Source organism: Takifugu flavidus, chromosome 19, assembly GCF_003711565.1.
Source record: "Takifugu flavidus isolate HTHZ2018 chromosome 19, ASM371156v2, whole genome shotgun sequence".
Classification (NCBI taxonomy): Eukaryota; Metazoa; Chordata; class Actinopteri; order Tetraodontiformes; family Tetraodontidae; genus Takifugu; species Takifugu flavidus.
Genome location: NC_079538.1, coordinates 1,704,879 through 1,727,125, shown reverse-complemented (window position 1 = coordinate 1,727,125; position 22,247 = coordinate 1,704,879). Strand labels below are relative to the sequence as shown.

The 22,247-nt window shown below is 49.3% G+C and overlaps 1 protein-coding gene across 1 annotated transcript; it reads left to right on the top strand.

The window, feature by feature from the left end:
- Positions 1-1,468: 1,468 nt before the first annotated feature.
- On the top strand, positions 1,469-20,581 carry epha7 (eph receptor A7). The gene is made up of 5 exons (XM_057016734.1): positions 1,469-1,686; positions 2,872-2,936; positions 4,057-4,726; positions 12,992-13,147; positions 19,396-20,581. The coding sequence occupies exons 1-5, from the start codon at positions 1,593-1,595 to the stop codon at positions 19,869-19,871; spliced, it is 1,461 nt and encodes a 486-aa protein (XP_056872714.1). The 5' UTR covers positions 1,469-1,592; the 3' UTR covers positions 19,872-20,581.
- The last annotated feature ends 1,666 nt before the right edge of the window (positions 20,582-22,247 follow it).

Genomic DNA, 22,247 nt, shown 5'->3' with positions numbered 1-22,247 from the left:
CTGCCCAACCACTGCGTATTTGGAGACACTCGTGCAGAAGAACGACAGACTTTGTTCACCTGCTGGGATTGTTTATTATGCAGATAAGACCTGATAACATCACCGTCCCGTGACTGAGACTTCGTTGTCTGCCTATATTTTCTCTTGTACATCATCATTTCTGTGGGAGGCTTTTGATGTTTGAATAGCAGCTCTACACACAGACGGTACAGCTAAAAAACACATTTAGATTAAGATTTCCTTAATCTCTTGTACATTTTGAGCCACTCGTCTGTGTTCTGCTTTACCTGGGTCTACCTGGTTCCACCTGAGTCTACCTGGGTCTATTTGGTTCCACCTGGGTCTACCTGGGTCTACCTGGTTCCACCTGGGTCTACCTGGGTCCACCTGGGTCCATGTGGGTCTACCTAGTTTCACCTGGGTCTACCTGCTTCTACTAAGGTCTTCCTGGGTCTACCTGGTTCCACCTGGGTCTACTCAGACCCTGTGAAGGCTCCGATGATGTTAGCTTGTAGCAGACACGATGGTGGCTTCACTCAGGAGACAGAAACTCCCATGAGCCCAAGCTGCTTCACAGCGTCATCAATGATGCATCAAACATCTTCAAACTTTTCAAAAAGGAGCTTGAACTGCTTGACTAATGTGAGATGAGTCATTGAACTGGAAGCTTCCTGTTGTTGAGCCACACTTAACGTGCTCGCTGTTGCCATGGTGCCCTCTAATTAAGGCCTTCCAGTTTTCCTTGTGTGAAAGTGACACTGGGCATTCGAGTTATTATATCCAAGCCCGACAGCAACGGAGACACTGTCATCTCACCTCTTGCTGCCAAATTTATTGGCTGGTGGACAAAAAGTAAGTGTGTGACGCGTCCAAGAGGTCCTCACAAGAGCTGCAAAACGTGCATGTTGTGTTCTTTTAAATGAGCAGCTGTCAACTCCTTTAGATGGTTTGAGCAGACCAAGGAGAGCCCTATCCCCATTGTACCCCCCAGGCTGACCAGCAGCACACTCCATTACTATTGTTAGTGTTATTTAATATCAGCATCTTTACAGGTTTACAGGATACATTAGCTTTATTTAGAAATTCATAGGCAGAAAGAAGAACGTCATATCTCCATTGCCTTTAATGTGAACGTTGTTTATATGTTCCTTAAACTGAATTTGGGGTTTTACAGTACCAGAGTTCAAAAGTTCAATTTTCCAGAGCAAATGTGCTTAATTACACGCCACAGTTGCACGCATTCAGTGGTGTGTGACACTCTTCCTGAACAATCCAAAAATATCTGGACTCGGAGCGTTGCTGCACTGATGGAAGCCCCTCACCTTCGCCCCGCCCCTCCCTGCAGCGCGGCACCCCATTGGCTCTCGTCAGAGGCGACGCTGGCTCGTGCGCAGCCTGATTGGTTCGCGCTCACGCTGCTTCCTTTGACAGACAGCCGCGGAGCGCCAGGCTCCTCCCAGCGGCAGCGGACGCTATTTGAGCGTTGGACGTGGAGATTGTTGAACATAGATCCGCTTCGGTGTCGTCAATGGGAAGCACACAGGACGGTGGAAGAGCGACTTACGGTCTAGACTGAAATACGCGGCTGCATCATGTTGTCCAGGTCCATCTCGTGCCTCTGGATTACACTTTACATCCGCCTGGGCTGTTTTTTGGGAGGCGGTGACGCACAGAATGCCAAGGAAGGTAAGTTGGTAAAGTTTGCGGGTCTCTGAGCGGACATTCTCAGGGACACCGGTCCGAGCGCAGCAAGCCTCCTTTTTATTTTGACCGATGTGGTTTTTTTTGGGTGATTTTCGACTGTTTTAGGGGGGGGGGGGGGGGTTGTTGCTCGTCTCCGCCGTGCTCGCTGCGAGCCTGCGTACAGGGATGACAGCGCTGTTCGCTTTTACGCACACGGAGCTGCTGCCTTAATGTCGGCATTAGAAGCCCCCCCTCGTCTGAGATTATCCACGTATCACACCAAACGGTGAAAGGGTCGCTGGAGCTCGGAGAGTGAGCCGTGTACGCGGACGCCGTGTGGGAAGGTTATTGGTCCGGAGCCTCGGCGCTGACAGCCCGACTGCGCGTCCCTCCTGAACGGCAAACACACGCAACCTCCGCACCGCTTCTAAAATCAAAGCCCTGACATTCCAAATAAGACATCAAAATAACCAAAATATTCAAATCTCATCCAAATGAGCAGTTTTGGTTGAAACCTGTTTATTGATAGATCGCAATAAGAATCGTGACACCGCTGAAACGATGTCAGAATCCCGTCGTGCGACCCTGATGGAACATCCTCCAGACTGAATTATGCTGAGACACTCTATACAGTATACCTATATTATGGTATGTCTTGGCTGGAACATGTGGACCAGGATGCGAACTGACGCCGTCGGCCAACAACTTGCTTCGCAGCCCCCCTGCGGCTCCGTTTGCGCGTTCGCGCGATTCAGGACATTAAAATAAGATGAGAACGATGAGAAAAAGAAGCAGAATGATCTGAGAAAGTTTAGTGGAACAGAGCGAGAAGGCGCATAAAGAAATCGGCCTGCGGATGTTTTTTATCGGTTTACAACGAAGTCAGTCCGCTCTTCCCGAGGCCATTTAGTAAAAAAAAATAAAAAAATATTGTTCTTGAATTATCTTATTTATTGTTTTGCTTTTTTTGCTGCTGAGATAAATGAGGTCACGATGTCTCTAGATGTCTGTCTGTCTGTCGGTATATGTCTGTGTATGTGTGTGTGTGGTTGTATATGTGTGTGTGTGTGTGTGTGTTTACGTGTATGTTCCTGCCTGCCTGTCTGTCTGCCTGCCTGTCTGTCTGTCAGGACTCCAGCTCCGCTGAGCTTTAACCACCTGCTTCTCTCTGGGTTCTCCTGTCACCAGTGATACTGCTGGACTCCAAGGCCCAGCAGACAGAACTGGAGTGGATCTCGTATCCTCCCAATGGGGTGAGTGTTCAGCACACACATCCATCTGTAGTGGATCCCTAGAACCTGTCAGATCCAGTAGCAGATATACAGCACAAGAGGAGGTTGTCTGCTGCTCTGTTTTCCACATTCAGAGTACAAAGGTGGCACACACACACACACACACACACACACAACAATATATACACACAAGCACACACACACACACACAACCATATATACACACATATACACACAAACACATACACACACACCACACACACACAAACACATACATACGCACACACAGACACAAACACACACACACACACACACACACACACACACACTCAACCATACACACACCCACACACACACAAACATATTTATGCACACACACAAACATATTTATGCACACACACAAACTCACACATACACACACACATATACACACAAACACATACATACGCACACACAGACACAAACACACACACACACACACACTCAACCATACACACACCCACACACACACTAACATATTTATGCACACACACAAACACATACACACATACATGTAAACACAAATACACCCCCCCACACACACATACACCCCCCCACACACACACAAACACACATACACCCCCCCCCCACACACACACACACACACACAATAGTAATATTGAAGATCTTGAATCTTCAGGGACCCATAGATGAATCCCCCTGTTCCTCCGTGTCTGTTCCCATCAGAACCACTCGGGTTATTGTCACATCTGCGTCTTTCACATCTCACTTTGTTTTTTCACCAAAACAGTTTCACACATTTCTTCTAGAAATCGGTTTTATTTTGAAAGACAGCGTCCGCGTTTGCGATGAGCAGGTGATCCTGCCGCTTACCTGGAGGCAGCTGAAATAGGCTCCGCCCCCCCCCCAGCAACGGCGGTCAGCGATACATCTAGAGCCGTAACATCCATTAGAGAAGGATGTGTGTGTGTGATGCACACATGAGAGCCAATATTTTAGCGGGGCGCCCAGGCTGAGCCCTCTCTGGGGTAGACCGCCGGCCTCTCCTGGGAGGGTTGTGTGCACGTGAGGCGCGTGTGCAATGCATCACCCATTCACTCTGGACTATTGTCTGACCTGTCTCTTCTAAATGTCCTTACAGTGGGAGGAGATCAGTGGCCTGGACGAGAACTACACACCCATTCGCACCTACCAGGTCTGCCGAGTCATGGAGCCCAATCAGAACAACTGGCTTCGGACTAACTGGATAGAGAAGGGCAACGCTCAGAGGATTTTTGTTGAACTGAAGTTCACCTTGAGGGATTGTAACAGCCTACCTGGTGTCGTGGGAACGTGCAAGGAGACGTTCAACCTGTATTATCAGGAAACTGATTCGGAGGTGGGCAGGAGCTTACGGGAGAACCAGTACGTGAAAATTGACACTATCGCTGCTGACGAAAGCTTCACCCAAGGCGACCTGGGGGAGAGGAAGATGAAGCTGAACACAGAGTTGCGCATCATCGGGCCGCTGTCCAGACGAGGCTTCTACCTGGCCTTCCAGGACGTCGGCGCGTGCATCGCCCTGGTTTCTGTGAAGGTTTACTACAAGAAGTGCTGGGCCATCATCGAGAACCTCGCCACTTTTCCCGACACCGTCACCGGATCGGAGTTCTCCTCGCTCGTGGAGGTGGAGGGCATGTGTGTGAACGATGCCGAAGAGGAGGCAGACAACTCTCCCAAGATGCACTGCAGCGCTGAAGGGGAATGGCTGGTGCCCATTGGGAAATGTATATGCAAAGCTGGATTTCACCAGAAAGGAGACGCTTGTGAACGTGAGTGGCTTTTTATTCCATGGGAGACGTGATTGGGGCAGCGGGGAGGGAAGCTTCCTGTGGGGAGGCACGTGGATAAAAGTCAACCTGTGAGAAAACCCTTCAAAGTCCAGCGTTTGATGTCGGAATTTGTGAGCCAAAGTCAGAATTCTGGGATTCCTCTGGGAGCCAAAAGTCCAGTTATTTGTTTCAAATGAAATTGGAATTCAGTCCAGGGCCTTTCCAGACTTACTGAGAGGGTTGCCAAGAATAACTGAGCGAGTGTTCATGGGGACAAAGGAATGGGACAGTTTAGACATGCACACTTGTGTTGGCAAATGGGATTAATGTGGCGGCTTTGACGGCAGCGGAGCGGCCAAACAGCCTTAACGCGGTGATTGGAGGCCTTTCATTGATGAGGCTTCTCCTTTATGAGCATGTTTCTGTTGAGGCTGGGATTAAATAACGAGCAAATTCAGCTGCTCTCTCGCTCGCTGACAGGCAGACAGCAAAGCTCTTGAGGAATTCCGTCTGTCTGTCCGTCCGTCCGTCCTCCGTGCGCGCCAAGCGACCCTGCCCGAGCGAGCGGGGGAGCCGCCGTGGCTTTTGGGCCTCAGGATATTTAGGAGCAAAGCAAACAGGAAGGGCCTGGCAGCCTTGCTGTGGATCAGCTCTGCATTGTTGTGGCGCAGCTACAGTTAACAATAAGGGTCTTTTTGTTGCTCTAAATGCTCAGAGGATTATTTTCAGGGGGCACCTGACATGAAAGATAAAAATCAGTGAGGATTAATGGGGGGGACTTAGGTCACAGAACTTAAGTGGCCGGCTGCCTTGTTAGCCAAGTCTTTTCCCATTCTTTACTAAACCACAGTGTAAGAAGCTTACGCGGAGCAACAGCCAATAATACCTGAATGGAATGAGTAAGAGAAATGTGTGTCCCTGGGGACGGGCCGCTGCACCCGGCAGACAACCAGGAGGGCCCCGTCTGACGGATGTGCTCTGAGCTGTGTCTCCGACTGGGCGGCGTGGCTCCGATTCCTCAGCTCTTTATTGTTGTAGTGTGACACTGTGCAGGCGCAGAACGCGCACGTTTGGAAGGAGGCAATCACAATCACCTGCCTCACAAAGCTGCATTTTAGTCCCTTCTCTGAGAAGGAGAAACCCTTGTTCTCCTCTGTTAATTACTCTGTTATATCGTCCACTATAATGTAGTGAGCCCCCCCCCCTCCAGTTCTTTAAAGCCTGGGGCCATTAGTTGCGTATGTGGATCAAAGCCAGGCTCCACGCTCCGCCTTTATGGGCTTTATCTGCTGTGAGCCATGAGGCTCAGGCCCATCAGCACGTCTCTGCATCTTCACGGCATTCAACTGTCCATTCAGCACCCCCCTGTCCACCCCCACAACAACCCAGAAGCTTTTCAAAGTGGTTCTAGCTGCTGCAGCAGAGCTCTCGGCCCTCTCAAATCACACGTGTATCGCTGGAAAACAGAGTCGATGTTTAAATAAATAAAGTGCTGGAAATCAACGTTGCAGCCAATAATCCTGTATGAGGGAAGGAATCTGGGTCCATTGTTGTCCACTTCCTGACTGCCCCTCTTGTTTCAGTCTGGATTTTTGGGTTGTTATTCACATAGAACACACTTTTGTTGTGTTCGGGTGGTCTCGGTAATTTGCCAAAGCTCTTTTTCCATCTACTCTGGTGAACTACTGATGTTTAAGAAGCTTCAGGTTCAGTTTAATGGCTTCTATGCTCGCAGCACATCAGTGTTGCTCTCGCCCGAATAACAAACTCAGCTAAGTTTCGACTGAAACCAGCTACTTTACCAGAGGATTAAGGCTGATTTTAATTCCATCTCCGGGTCCCCCCTAAGTGGTCGTTGTTTGGAAGCAGCCAGTTGCATTAGAAGCATCCCACAGGTGACGCCTCAGCTGGAAGCTGCAGGATAATGTGGCCACGGCGAGGGGGAGCCGGCGTCCGTCAGCAGTTCATTTCAGCCTTGAGTAATTTATGTCCAGCTTGGGTCTGGTGTGGCTTCAGCTACACCTGTGATTTCCATAATTAAGCTGTGGAGCAGTTGGAGGAGCCATCCTGGTGCATTAAATTCATACCTTATCAATCAGCGCACCATCAAGATGTACGAGCACCCCCTGACTCTGGGCTTCCTGGCTTCATTTGAAATGCTAAAAGCGGCTCTTGCTTCCGTCTGCGCGCTTCGCCTGACTGCCAGCATCTCCTTGCACCCTCCATACACTTTAGCTGTCATGCTCAGCCCCTGGGGGCTTGGGTGGGGGGTCAGTCATTCATCAGTGTCCAACTAAGTCCTGTCCAGCTCTCTGACCGTGGAGATGGATGACGCTGTGTATACAGGAGGCTGTAGCCCCTCATTAATTCTCTTGTTAACATGCAACAACGAGCAGTTTCATCTGTTTTTTTAGCAGACAAAAGATTCACTTTTCTAAATATCAGCCCGCCATTAATCGTTTGAAAGGTTCTTGACTCAGACATTAATCAAAATGAAACAGCAGATATTCCTGGAAATGAAGCACACAAGCCCCCGTCTCTGTCGAGGAACTGAGAGGCTCCAGTGCTACCAGTAGCCAGCGCCAGACCAGAGCAGACCAGTGCATGAATGGGTGCTATTTTCACAACACGCACAGCCCAGGCTGGGGACACTTCAACTGGCCTCTTTCAACAGCCATTACACTGAAACCAGTCAGCAAGTGTGACATTTACTGCCAGAGATTGCTACACAAAGAGTTAAACAGACACGTTGGGAGGGGGATGAAAGGGGGAGGGGGGCTGAAAGACAAGGGGTCCCTCTTTGCTGACGGTGATGAATGAGTGAATCACAACACGTTTTGGCAGAGGCCTTTGCAGGGACAGAGGGGGCTCCTCAGATGACATGAGTGACAGCTCATTTCACCTGCCCCCCCCAGTCTGAGACCGTCCGCATTGGCGATGTTAGCTCCTCCTCACTCACCACTGGTGGATCTACCATAACCAGTTGGATCACCTCGACACCGCGTTTCCTCCGTCCATTTTCTTCTATTATAGTCACATTTTTACGGTTAGACAGAAGGTTAGAAGAACTCATCCTCCACTGAAGGGTCATTTCCCTCTATATTATAAATCATTTAATATATCCTCTTGAGTATGTGTCCCAAAGACTCTTATTTTAAAATGGGAAACCAGTTTATGTATCCAGGGGAGGAAGCAGACCAGTAATTATCTCCACTATGGACGTCCGACTGAAGAAAGATGCAGGAGAAACAGAGGAATCTGTTCCCCAGATGCTGATTCTGCAGAATTTCACTCTTTTATTGAGAGGAGCGCTAGTTCCTGCGGTAACGGCGCAGCACCCTGGTCCTTCCCAACATCCCATCTGTTGACTGTGGGGGCAGCTTCAGCTGAGGAGAAGCGCACTAGTCAGCTGTTCTGCTGAGAAAAAGGCCTGAAAAGGCCTGATGCTGACTCCTCCTGACTAAAGGTCATGGAATTTGACCTTGCCAGTCCCGATTTGAGACCCTACGTTGCATGGCATGAATAGACGGCGTCAAAGTAATCAGGCCCTGTTTTGATCCACAGACACATGCTCAGCTGCACCGCTCACAGCCTGGCAGACTCCGAGACCTGCGCGACACCACGTCAGATAGACTTATTGCCACGGTGATGCTGGGGGTCTGTGGATGTCCCTGTGTGAGGTCACTGAATATTAGCTTCATTTACACATGGCTGCAGACCAGCGCGGCGTCACAATGGAGGCTCACTGCTGGTGTTTAGTAACATGAGCAGCACGGCTGACAGGACACTGTCAAGACACAAGATGGATGATCGCAGCAGTTGACCCCTGCTCACCCGCAGAGCCGCCTCTCCGGCCCCTCTTGTCCCTGCATGACAAAAGAGCCCCCTCCCCACGCCGCGGCGGCCTTCATCTCCACTTGCACTAACAGGTTGAGACATCTCTATCGATCCCGCCGTCCACCGCTCTCACATTGTGAGCTTTGCCCTTTTCACTTAGCCAAACTCTTTTCACCCGGTCTTTTACTCTGCCGAGGGTTTGTGGAGAGAATGTGAGCAGGCAGACAGGCAGACAGGCAGACAGGCAGGTGGACAGGCAGGCAGGCAGACAGGCAGGCAGGTGGAAAGGCAGGCAGGCAGACAGGCAGGTGGACAGGCAGACAGGCAGGCAGACAGGCAGGCAGCAGGCAGACAGGCAGGCAGACAGGTGGACAGGCAGGCAGGCAGACAGGCAGGTGGACAGGCAGGCAGGTGGACAGGCAGGCAGGCAGGCAGGTGGACAGGCAGGCAGACAGGTGGACGGGCAGACAGGCAGGTGGACGGGCAGGCAGACAGGCAGGTGGACAGGCAGGCAGGCAGGCAGGCATGTAGACAGGTGGACAGACAGACAGGCAGGTGGACAGGCAGGCAGACAGGTGGACAGGCAGACGGGCTGGCAGACAGGTGGACAGACAGACAGGCGGGCAGACAGACAGGTGGACAGACAGACAGGCGGGCTGGCAGACAGGTGGACAGACAGACAGGTGGGTGGACAGACAGGCGGGCTGGCAGACAGGTGGACAGACAGGTGGACAGACAGGCAGGCAGGTCTGTCTGGTGGAGCATTACTGGGTTGGGAAGGGTCTTTGTCTTGTCCCCTGTCCCTCCTCCTAGCAGGCTTCATGCGTCCTCCCTGTCTCCAGCAGCCTGTCTCCTGGTGCAGTCGGGGACCAGAGTGCTCCTCCACACTGGAGAACCAACTGACTTGAATGTTATTAATCACTCCCAACAAACGGGACCCTGTGAAGGCCTGTTTTGGTGGGTGGTCAGCTCAGGGCTGAGGAGGAGCGGGGGCTGGGATGGGACTGTTCCAGGAACCAGCAGCAGCCAGAGATCATTTTCTGGTGCTGACTGTGTACAACTGGCTGCAGGTTCTTTTGAAGTGCAGGGGACTTTGGTCTGGTAGGACCTTTGGACCCCGTGCTTTCATCTTCAGAAAAGAGAGACCCCTCCACACCCATCTTTCAGCACAGCTGAGCACCCAGAGCATCGGAGGGAGCCGCCTGGCTGCCTTTCAGGGCCCCGCTCTTGTTTCCAAGTGAGTTAAATGAACTGCACAAAAGACGATTAGGGGGACATTTTCGCCTGTCACTGAGAATCTGTTTTAGAAAGCTCAGGTTGTGTGAGAGCTTCGGGAAACAGGGACCACTTCCTGATACCGTGTGCAGATCCAGCTGTGGCTCAACACAAGCAGAGGCTGTAACTTTGTAATGAGCTTCATCTGAAAGTTCCCTTAGAGCCCAAACATCAATCAGGTTTCTTCCTAACCTCCCACTGCTCAGTTCTGTGCAGGGCTCAGCTTCACGAGTGTTTCTACCTGGGATGGAAGGGCCCCGTATCACCCCAGGATACGCCCTGATGTGAGAGCTACTGATCTCACATCAGGGTGTATCCTGTTTATTTGGTTCATGTCTCGATCTGTTGGTCCATCCAGCATCACACATCGTGCATTAGCTCCATTTTCACTATAACTAAATCAGCAGCTCCCTTTGATCTTTGGTGCAAACAACCAAGCAGCCACTTCTTCTGGCTTCTAAAGCCTCTCGGCCTCCACCACAGGCTACGGGAATGCTAATCTTGCCTTTGTTTCTTGTGGAAAGCTACTTATCTCTGCTAAGCACAGGTAGCTGGTATGAATGTGTGCGTGTCTGGATGTGTGGAGCCTCATCCAGCCGTCAGGGCTAAAGGGAGGGAGCAACCAGCACAGCGAGACATTACCTTCTTTAACCTGCTGAGTCCTCCCTGGCCTTCAGCAGCCATGGAGCATCTCCTTCTCCTGAAGCCCAGGGGGACACGCAACAACAGTTGGTTTTCAGGTCTTTTTCTCCAAATCTTTCCTCTCTTCTTTGTTTCCTGCATGTCAGGAACAACCTACATGTCGGCTACACTGTCAAATCCACTCTCACATCTGAAGGACAGCATCAAAACTCAAAGAAATTAATTATTGCTTCCTCTCCAGTATATATATACACTCAAATTCCCAATCCCTGAAGGATCCCTGAAGTGGCTGTTGCAGTTTCCCCACATGCATCATCTGAAGTCATACAAGTGGGGCGTCTGGTGTTCTTTTACTTTGGACATCAGCCCTGGTTTTTTAGCTAGCTGTGATGTCAAGACGTCACTGATATCTGGATACAAGTACGCATGGATACATGACACTTCTGCCCGTGCACAGTTGAGCACAAGGACCCCACTCATCCCCAGGAACATAAAGATTGTGGCGTGTGTCCAGATTCTAGCTGCTTGTCCTATCCTTGACTCATGAATGTTGCCTTCTGAACACACAACATAATACATGAAGGCTATCTGCAGGCTTCAGAAGGAGGATTAACTTGGGAATGTGTTGACCCCAAACACAGAAAGTGATGATTCTTGTGTCCACGGGAGGGGGGAGGCTCTTTTCCTCCTCATCCTCATCCAGGCTGACACAGAGAAACTGAATGGGATTCATGTGAAGAAGGTCAATCAAAGACATGAACCAAGATTTTGGAATCTCTGAAGATCCCTTGTTCTCTGCGTTTATTTGCCGTCCGCCTGTATGGCAATGATAAGTGTGTTTGCTGGTGTCTTTGGGCCGGTTCACACTGGTGAGACACGAGCATTCATTTTATGATCTGCCTCCGTGGAGGAATCTCTTGGCCTCTTCCTCTTCTTCTTTGCAGAAACTGCTGACAACAGAGCAGCGTTGCAGCTGCCTGTGATCAGACGGTCGCAGCAGTCTTGCTGTCTGTCTCTGACCTCCACCAACTTCTCCAAGCATTCACTCGCCTTTCCAACCAGTTCTTGTAGAAGATCTTATATTTTCTAGTGTAATTCCACCCAAAGTCAGTCCTAGCTCTGTTGAGGACGTCATGTTGGCGGATATGAAGCAACAGTGTAGCTTTCTCTTCCTGGAGACGTGAGCTGGGACACAAACACAACCTCGGTCATCCGGTTGTAGTTTCACTGTATTTGGATCTGTTTCTGGTACATCTGGGGGGGGGCGGAATGTTGGTATGGGACATTTGTTCTCCTCGGCCAGTCATTTGTCTGTTATCTGTGTTTACTTTGACCACTGAACCACCACTGTTCCACCAAACCAGTCTGCTTGGTCTGTGGTGTCAGTGGGAGACGCCGTTGGCGTCCTCCCTGTGCACGCCGACCCCCCAGTAGAAGAGCTCTGGAAACCCCGTGAACGTAGCGTAAAGCAAACAAAGCTGCTGGCTTATCAGGACCTTTAAACAGGCAGGCGTGGCAGGAGAAAGTACACTCTTAAGGTGTGTGTGTGTGGTGTGTGTGTGTGTGGGGCCTTCAGGGTCATTATCAGCGTCTGTCGGGGAGTGTTTACACTGTGTAAGACATGCTCCAACTCCAAACCAGCACCTTCGGTGGTTTTCCTCAGAACTCTAGGAAGAGCTGTGCTGGTTACACGTCCTCCCGTCTTCCTCTCTTCCTGTCCTCCTGTCCTCCTGTCCTCCTCTCTTCCTGTCTTAGCGGCTCTTAGTGTCCTTGTGTTGTCTTCTTTCGTCTTGTGGAGAAGAACATCTGGTTTCATCCAGATGATGAAGAGAGTGATGCTGCTGGGGGGGATGGCTGAGATGTTGCTGGTGTCCTACTGGAAGGAGAAATAAGAAAGCGCCCCTGTTGGGAAACATGCCGCCCCCCCTCCCCCCACCCTCATGAAAAATACATCTGTGGTATTTGTGCCTTTTGTTTGCGGAGGTGTCTCCACAAGGAAGCGGTTCCTGACGATTAAAAAGAGACGCCAAGATGACCCAGTTTGTGTTTTAATAGGTCAAGTGATGAACTCGTCTTCCTCGGTGAGTTTTTGAAATTGTGCGCTCAATAAATGGACTGCGCTGATCTGCCGTCAGATCTAGGGCAGCTTTGTGTGGCTGAATGTCTGATTGTGTTATTCAGCGTGCACATCTGGACTGATAAGGGTAACGAAAGGACGCTTTTCTTAGGATTCTCACTCCAGTGTAAAATGGGGACAGTTTCATCCCAGTTAGTGGAGCCGGTTTGGAGCAGCTGTCTGTGATCAGCCGTGTCAGGAAGGTTTGTTTATTGTCCTGCTGAAAGGACCGATGTTGAAGTGGTGTGTAGCAAAGCAGCCTGTTCTGGGCTGACGGGCCGTTTCTTCTGGGCCACCAGGGCCAGTCAGACAGCGACTTGGAACTAAAACAATCAAAACGTATCGCAGAGCTCTGATTTTCTACTAATTGTACCTTTTCCTTGCTTGCTCCACAGCGTGCAGCCGTGGCTTCTACAAGTCTTCCTCCCAGGACCTGCAGTGCTCGCGCTGTCCAGCCCACAGCTTCAACGACCGCGAGGGCTCGTGGCGCTGCGACTGCGAGGACGGCTACTACCGAGCCCTGTCCGACCCCCCGTCTGTGGCCTGCACCAGTACGTCTGCGCCGCGCTCATTCTTTCACTTAGCTTGGGAACTTCCGCGTGTCAGCGCGAGAGCTGCTCGGCAAACATCCCATCGTCAGCGTCACCATGGCTGCTGCTCGGCTTCCTGTCGTAGTTGCTTGCTAATGAGGAGAGGAGCAATTTTGCTGTTTCCTGTTGGAAAGATGACAATGACAGGACACAGCGGCAGTATCGGTCCTGGCAGTCCCTGCCCCCCATGTCCCTGTTTGTACAGGCCGGGGGGACACTGAAGTGACAGCCGCTGATGGCTTATTTACACCAGCTGGAGGTGGGGGGGGGGTAGCTCAGGAGCTTCTACAGCCAAACTCTCCTGGTGAAAGTGCTGCTGCTGCTCTGCTGCTGCTCTGCTGCTACTGTTGCTGCTGCTCTGCTGCTGCTCTCAAGTTGCTGCTTCACCTTTTGTCTCTGCTTTTCAGCCACTGTTGTTTACCCTCAGAAGCCCCTGAAACATAATCCTGTCATTTATCTGTGTACTTTTGCTCCACTGATAATGTTTCACGGGGAAAGCGGAGCAGCGGAGACGCACAGAGCCGTCATTCTTCTTCCGTATCCATGGAGAAGGAGGGCAGATAAACTCAAACCTTGTTTATTTCACCCTTTATTTCTGTTTCCCAGCATGAACTGGACCGATCCGAATCTTTGATCGATATACAGTAACTTGTCCCTGCAATAAATCACAGAATTAAAGAGCGAGATGGATCAGGGTTAAAACATAATGAGACTGGCCTGTTGCCCCCCCACCCCCTCCCCGCCTGTAAAACAAGTGAGGGTTAAAATAAAGACATCAATTCTGCTCTTCTTCTGTGGATAAAACAACAAAGACGTACATTCAGGTGTCCCCACAATCAATGTCTGTCAACCAGTACAAGCACCAGCTGCCCAGTGGGAAAACCCAGCAAGCTCTCTGAGCGGAACACAGGCTAGCGTAGAGGTCCGGCTCCATCACTCCGTCGTCCGACATCCTGATCGGCTTGGTGATGAAGGGCAGGAAAGAGTTCCCACTCCTTTGCTTCGTCCTTTGGCTGTTCCCATCTGGGCACTGACCTTGAGCAAGGAGAGCTGGAATTACTGAACACGCACTTTCATTATTCACGTTCATTAACTTGGCTCTACTCTGGACCAGCCGTACCATTATAGGTAAATATGTGTTTTGAAGGTGTGCGACAGTCTCACCCATGTCCACGTTCACCAGCAGAATTCTGTCCAGGCTTCCAGCCATGCATCTCATTCATTTCCAGATGAAGTCAAGGTAACCAAGGGAATGGAAACATTGTACAGCGCAGCCATGAAAAGTAATTGAAAATGAATTTTCCCGGCTTAAACAAATAGTTTGATTGACGGAACCTTTTTCACACTTCTGTAAAGCTACCAGATTACAGGCCGTAGGAAAACAGTGTGATGGATCCCTGGCAAACAGAGATTAAGAGCGGGACTGTGGATTTGAGAGGAGATGAGATGAAGATGTAACGTGTGGGAATGAAAAGCTAAATCCAGGATGAATAAAGATGAGGGGAGACGTCCTCAAAAGCACACTTCTGTGGAGCTTTCATGTATCACAGACGTGTTTCCGATAGACGTGCCTTCGTTCTGCGGACACGTATGTGGAGGAGCTAGCTAGCGTTGGTGCTGCTACATCAATCATGCAGCAGCTGTGAGCAGTGCTGGCACCGGCTCCACTGGGGGGCTGAAAAGGGCAGCTGTGGGCCGTCATCTCCTGCTCCCAGCCCCCCCCCACGCCCACCCCCTTAAAAAATGTGCCGTGTCAACTGGTTGACGGCCGTCCTCCGCTAAGCTGCTGGAGAACATAGCGGCTTATCTGTCACTGGGCCGTCAGGCTACAGGAATTCGGGTTTATTCCGCTCAATTTCACTTCCAGGTCATTTGTTGCTCTTTACGTTGGCTCTGATTGACTGTTGTCGCTACAGCGAGCGGCCCCGTTGCTGCCATATTTAATAAGTGCTGGTGAAAGCAGAGCAGGCCCCGGGGCCACGCTCAGCCACCACGCACCTTTATACCGGGCTCATTCGCTGCCGCCGCTTGTTTGCATCAGGGTCGTCTGGTTAAGGTTTCCACGGTGAGCCGTGGCGCGTCGGAGCAGGAATTTCAGGGATGTGTGTCGTGTACGTTCAGGAACCCACATGATTGATCGACCCGAGCCAGTTCTCTTGCTTCCATCTCTCCAGGAACCAGAGGAAGGAAACCTCTGAGCATGCTGTAGCGTCTGGACAGACACACATAAAAAGTTCACCGTTGGAGCCGATCAGAGAGGAAGAGTAGCCAAAAGTCTCTTCAGTCCATTCCTCCTTCCTGCCTGGCTCCCCTCTTACCGGCCCTGCTGCAGCCCCATCATTATAGGCCAGGTCACTGGGTCACAACACACATTTGTAGTGGGAGGATTACCTCATGTGTGATTTGAATAGCACTCACCCCTGCTGCCCCCCTCCCCACAGCTCCCCAATTAGAGCCCAGACATCCTAATAGGCTGTGGAGGCTTTAGGCTACTGGAGGAGCTCTCAGACCTGATAAGCAGTGGATTCTTCTCTCTCTAAGCTTGGATTTGCCCAGCTCTCACCAAACTAAACAACCCAAAATGGGCTTTTCCAGCACGAGCCCAACGCTCACCGTATACTACAGGACACTGTGTGTTCTATGTGATTCTGTAATATTCAGGGCACGTTTATGGATTTATTCCACTCATTTACAGGTTCTGCTTCAAAATTCTCTTTTGTGTTCGCAGCAGGAATATGATGTAGTTGGAAATACACATATTTAGTACTCAGACACGCTGGCGTTCCCATGGCTCCTCACAGTGCTGCAGGAGAACTAGACTAGCTATTGATTAAGACATTTCAGGCAGTGGAGGTCTGGCGGGCTAATCCGTGAAATTAAACTTTAGGTGGAGGGGGAACGGAGGAACGGAATGAAAGTATAGGACACAGTTGGGTGTGAGAGCCAGAACACAAAAAAGGAGACAGAAGGTACAAGCCCTGAAGCCTGGAGCAGGAGGGTCCACGACCTGGGGCCCCAGGTTCAGATACCCCTTAAAGGAGCAGCGAGTCTGTTGCGTCATCATTCGGGTTTTAATCGGATTAATAGTTCAGCTGTGGTTTAATCACAGTTTAATAAGTCTGACAAGTAACAGCTTTCTCTCTCCAAAGTTGTGGGAACAAAAAGATTTTAATAGATTATTATTATTAGTAGCAGTAGTAGCATTTCTATTAGTGGTAGTAGCAGTAGGAGCAGTAGCAGTAGTATTAGTATTAGTGGTAGTAGCAGTAGTAGTAGTATTAGTGGTAGTAGTAGTAGTAGTAGTAGCAGTAGTAGTAGTAACAATAGTAGCAGTAGTACTAGTAGCAGTAGTATTAGTGGTAGTAGCAGTAGTAGTAGTAGTAACAATAATAGCAGTAGGAGCAGTAGCAGTAGTAGTAGTGGTAGTAGCAGTAGTAGTAGTAACAGTAGTAGAAGTAGTGGTAGTATTATCATTATTATCCTGTGGGTTTAGCCTGTTAGCTAGTTGTTAGAGAATTCTTACCGTCACATATGCAGAAGTCGGCCGTTTGAGGCCGCGTGAACAATAAAAGATGGAACATTTCTGAAAGCATTTCTCCAATGAACGAGTTCATGAGCTGATGATGATTCCAGGAAGGTGACGAGCGAGTGTAAACAGCAACATAAGCCAGATGTTTGCACACATCTTGTTTCTTACGCCCCAAAAGATCTTAAAACGTTACAGGAAGTCCTAAAATCAATCTAGACACACGAGAGACTGTCACATCAACCTACACATCCTGGTCAGTGGGGTGTGTGGTGTGTGTGTGTTGGGGGGGTGGGGGGGGGGGGGGCGGGGGCATCACGCAGCAATACTCCAACCTGCTGACTCATTTCCTCCTGCCTCTTGCTTTGATCTGTGGCATCTGGCATTCAAAGGAGAGAAGCACCAAATAAATGAGATGTTCTGATTGCTCTCCATAGAAATACTCCTGAGTATCTGTGTGTGTGTGTGTGTGTGTGTGTGTGTGTGTGTGTGTGACTGGCCCCACCACCAAGCTCTCTGGTGTCCACTTCACCTGCCTCAGGTGGCTCTTTCATCTGCCTCCTCTCAGCTCAGCTGATGATGATCAATATTCCATCAGCTTCTGCTGTGTGGAACAGGAAGAACAGCCAAGTGCTCCACTATCAAGCCCAAATATTGTGACCGCAGTGTGTGAACAGTAACTGGTCCTGAAGGTTCCATGAAAGGGAGAGGATTTCTTTCTTTCTATCTACATCTGGGCCACAAACTCCAGCAGCAGGAACGAGACAGGAGCCATTTGTTTTATGCTACAAGATGAGCTAATCTCATAGCTGGTGCGGGGGTGTGGACACAAAGCTTGTGGTGTTGTAGCTCATGAAGATAATGTTTGACAGCTACAGTGTGGCCATAATCCAGCTTTAAATCTGGCTCATAACTTCTGCCTGTAAGCGTCCTTTTGTTGTGGAAGCTACTGCTAGCATAGGCCGCCAGCATGATGGAATGCTCCTCTCACGGCCCAAAAATGGATGCAAGGCTTGTGGAGAACAGCAAGAGTTTGAGAGGCGCTATCTGATCGTGTTTCTAGGGTTCAGCCGTTTCCATAGCAACTGCACATTTTTGTCTGTTAACAATAACGCCTTCAGTGCATCCAGTTGAAGCAACAGCTATTTGCATGAGCACCCTTTTAAAACGGAGACAGGGAGTTTACTCTAATTATTTCCTCTCTTCTGCTACATCGTGTTTACCCTTGTTCATTCATCTGTTATCTCTCTCTTCCAGTGTTTAAATGACTCTTTGATGTTGGCATCTTGTGCTTTGTTCGTCTTCATCCAATGAAAACTGGTGTTTATGAAAGCCACTACTGTGGTCCACCCTGGGACATGGCCCCCCACCTCTAGCGTAGCGCGACGCTACCGCAGCAGAAGAGGCTGCTGCTGCTTGGTGATCTGCTGAGGGACCCTGCTGGCTGTCAGCTGGACTGTAGTTGTCTGGACTGTAGTTGTCTGGACTGTAGTTGACTGGACTGTAGTTGTCTGGACTGTAGTTAACTGGACTAGAGCCTACTGTACTACAGGTTACTGTACTGTAGTTGACTGGACTGTAGTTGTCTGGACTGTAGTTGACTGTACTGTAGTTGACTGGACTGTAGTTGTCTGGACTGTAGTTGACTGGACTGTAGTTGACTGGACTGTAGTTAACTGGACTAGAGCCTACTGTACTACAGGTTACTGTACTGTAGTTGACTGGACTGTAGTTGACTGGACTGTAGTTGACTGTACTACAGCCTACTGTACTACAGGTTACTGTACTACAGGTCATTGTACTGTAGTTGACTGTACTACAGCCTACTGTACTTCAGGTTACTGTACTACAGGTTACTGGACTGTAGTTGATTGGACTGTAGTTGTGTGGACTGGACTAGAGCCTACTGTACTTCAGGTTACTGTACTGTAATTGACTGTACTACATGTTACTGTACTACAGGTTAGTGTACTGTAATTTACTGTACTACAGCCTACTGTACTGTAGTTGACTGGACTGTAGTTAACTGTACTGTAGTTGACTGTACTACAGGTCACTGTACTACAGCCTACTGTACTTACTGTACTGTAGTTGTGTGGACTGGACTAGAGCCTACTGTACTACAGGTTACTGGACTGTAATTGACTGTACTAAAGCCTACTGTACTACAGGTTAATGTACTGTAGTTGACTGAACTGTAGTTGACTGGACTAGAGTATACTGTACTTCAGGTTACTCTACTGTAATTGACTGTACTACATGTTACTGCTACAGGTTAGTGTACTGTAATTTACTGTACTACAGCTTACGTACTAGAGGTTACTGTACTGTAGTTGACTGGACTGTAGTTAACTGGAATGTAGTTGACTGTACTACAGGTCACTGAACTACAGCCTACTGTACTTACTGTACTGTAGTTGACTGTACTACAGGCTGTACTAAAACTTACTGTGCTGTAGTTGGCTGTACTGTAGTTGATTGTACTACATATTACTGCATTGTAGTTGACTGTTCTGTAGTTCACAGGATTTGTAGTTGACTTTACTACAAATCCTGTAGTTGACTGCATTCCAGGTAGCTGTACTTCTGCCGTAGCGCTGGGTGCCAGTAATTCCTACTGTACTCTCTGAAGTTCCTAATTTCCAGCCAGTTATTTAATAAAGTTCTTGTCTTGCTTTGCCAGGACCCCCTTCAGCACCTCAGAACCTCGTCTACAACATCAACCAGACCACAGTCAGCCTGGAGTGGAGCCCCCCGGCAGACAATGGGGGGCGCAATGATGTCACCTACAGGGTTGTATGTCGGCGGTGCAGTTTGGAACCGGAGGAGTGTGTTCCATGTGGGCCAAATGTGGGATATTCTCCAGCCCAGTCGGGGTTAGTGGACACCTACGCCAGCATCGTGGACCTGCTGGCTCAGGCTAACTACACCTTTGAAGTGGAGGCTGTCAACGGGGTTTCAGACCTCAGCCGAACTCAGCGGCTTTTTGCATCAGTTAGCGTCGCTACCGGTCAGTCAGGTAAGACCCTCCTACCTACTTATTCAATGCTAATGTTGGAAGCAATCAATCAATCAATCAATCAATCAATCAATCAATCAATCAATCAATCAATCAATCAATCAATCAATCAATCAATCTGCAGTGCTGCTCACAGATAAATCAAAAAAGCAGACAAGTATTAAACATTAAAGCAAACAATATTCAACAATAACGGCCAACAAATTTTAGCCTCTCATAAGGATTAAAAGTGCTTTTAAGAGACGTTTTGAAACAGGAAGTGCCTCATCCTGGTGTAGAGGAAGCTGAGTCCATGGTTGTGGGGCCGAGGTCCTCTAAAGATACGACAGTGTGTGCACATAAAAATGTATTTTCTCCTTACTGAGTTACAGTTCAGCTGGTTCAAATGTTCTTATTACTGTTGTTATTTTAGCTTCAACTGCAGATTTAATAACTTCAGCTCCATTTTGCTCTGAAACCCACGTCATCGGTTTTCCACTTTTTAATTTACTGTAATGATGTTGGTATTCCTGATTTTACCATGGAGACAAGAATCATTTGCAACACGTGTGCAGTCTGGACCCACCGAGGGAACATGAGGCATCAGCAAACTGACGGCTGGACGCCTTTGGAAGACCTCTCTCATGCAAACTATGCTAATGATCACCCATTAGCATTAATGACCACAGATGCTACGACCCACAATAAATCCAGACTTCATATTAGCCAGGTTATTTTAATGTGTCTATCTGTGAACATTACTAGCATAGCAGCAGCAGCGCAGCGTCCCAGTGGTACAGAGGGAGCGCTGCACGTCTGTCTCCAGGGAATTGACTGGAATTAAAATACTGCTGTGTGCTGACAAACTCCACCGTGGCTTTTTCTTCTTCTTCATTATTTCTATAGATCCACTCAACACCATTCTTCTTTCATGCTTGACTGTCTGTGAAACACAGCTGGGTGAACTGACTGGTGGGGAGAGGATGACTGGGTGGACCAGCTGCCTCTGGTTCAGCCTCCCTCTCTGGTGAAGCTAACTGCTGAAGCTAACTGGTGAAGCTAACTGGTGAAGCTAACTGGTGCTGTTACTGGTGAAGCTAACAGGTGAAGCTAACTGGTGAAGCTAACTGGTGGTGTTACTGGTGCTGTTTACTGGTGCTGTTGCTGGTGCTGTTACTGGTGCTGTTTACTGGTGCTGTTACTGGTGCTGTTTACTGGTGCTGTTTACTGGTACTGTTACTGGTGCTGTTTACTGGTGCTGTTACTGGTGCTGTTACTGGTGCTGTTTACTGATGCTGTTGACTGGTGCTGTTACTGGTGCTGTTACTGGTGCTGTTTACTGGTGCTGTTACTGGTGCTGTTATTGGTGCTGTTACTGGTGCTGTTTACTGGTGCTGTTACTGGTGCTGTTACTGGTGCTGTGTTACTGGTGCTGTTTACTGGTGCTGTTACTGGTGCTGTTACTGGTGCTGTTACTGGTGCTGTTTACTGGTGCTGTTACTGGTGCTGTTACTGGTGCTGTTACTGGTGCTGTTACTGGTGCTGTTACTGGTGCTGTTACTGGTGCTGTTACTGGTGCTGTTTACTGATGCTGTTGACTGGTGCTGTTACTGGTGCTGTTACTGGTGCTGTTTACTGGTGCTGTTACTGGTGCTGTTACTGGTGCTGTTGCTGGTGCTGTTATTGATGCTGTTACTGGTGCTGTTACTGGTGCTGTTACTGGTGCTGTTTACTGGTGCTGTTACTGGTGCTGTTTACTGGTGCTGTTCTGGTGCTGTTACTGGTGCTGTTACTGGTGCTGTTACTGGTGCTGTTTACTGGTGCTGTTACTGGTGCTGTTACTGGTGCTGTTACTGGTGCTGTTTACTGGTGCTGTTACTGGTGCTGTTACTGGTGCTGTTACTGGTGCTGTTTACTGGTGCTATTTACTGGTGCTGTTACTGGTGCTGTTACTGGTGCTGTTTACTGGTGCTATTTACTGGTGCTGTTACTGGTGCTGTTACTGGTGCTGTTACTGGTGCTGTTTACTGGTGCTGTTACTGGTGCTGTTACTGGTGCTGTTTACTGGTGCTATTTACTGGTGCTGTTACTGGTGCTGTTACTGGTGCTGTTACTGGTGCTGTTTACTGGTGCTGTTCCTGGTGCTGTTACTGGTGCTGTTACTGGTGCTGTTTACTGGTGCTATTTACTGGTGCTGTTACTGGTGCTGTTACTGGTGCTGTTTACTGGTGCTGTTACTGGTGCTGTTACTGGTGCTGTTACTGGTGCTGTACTGGTGCTGTTTACTGGTGCTGTTTACTGGCTGTGTTACTGGTGCTGTTATTGGTGCTGTTATACTGGTGCTTTTACTGGTGCTGTTACTGTGCTGGTTTACTGGTGCTGTTTACTGGTGCTGTTTACTGGTGCTGTTACTGGTGCTGTTTACTGGTGCTGTTTACTGGTGCTGTTACTGGTGCTGTTACGGTGCTGTTACTGTGCTGTTTACTGGTGCTGTTCTGGTGCTGTTACTGGTGCTGTTTACTGGTGCTGTTACTGGT

Bases quoted from the DNA above. Each gene is read 5' to 3' on its own strand.
- epha7 (XM_057016734.1), top strand. From the start codon at position 1,593: ATGTTGTCCAGGTCCATCTCGTGCCTCTGGATTACACTTTACATCCGC. The intron at 2,937-4,056 runs GTGAGTGTTCAG...ATGTCCTTACAG, and splicing joins TCTCGTATCCTCCCAATGGG to TGGGAGGAGATCAGTGGCCT. The intron at 13,148-19,395 runs GTACGTCTGCGC...TTGCTTTGCCAG, and splicing joins CCCGTCTGTGGCCTGCACCA to GACCCCCTTCAGCACCTCAG.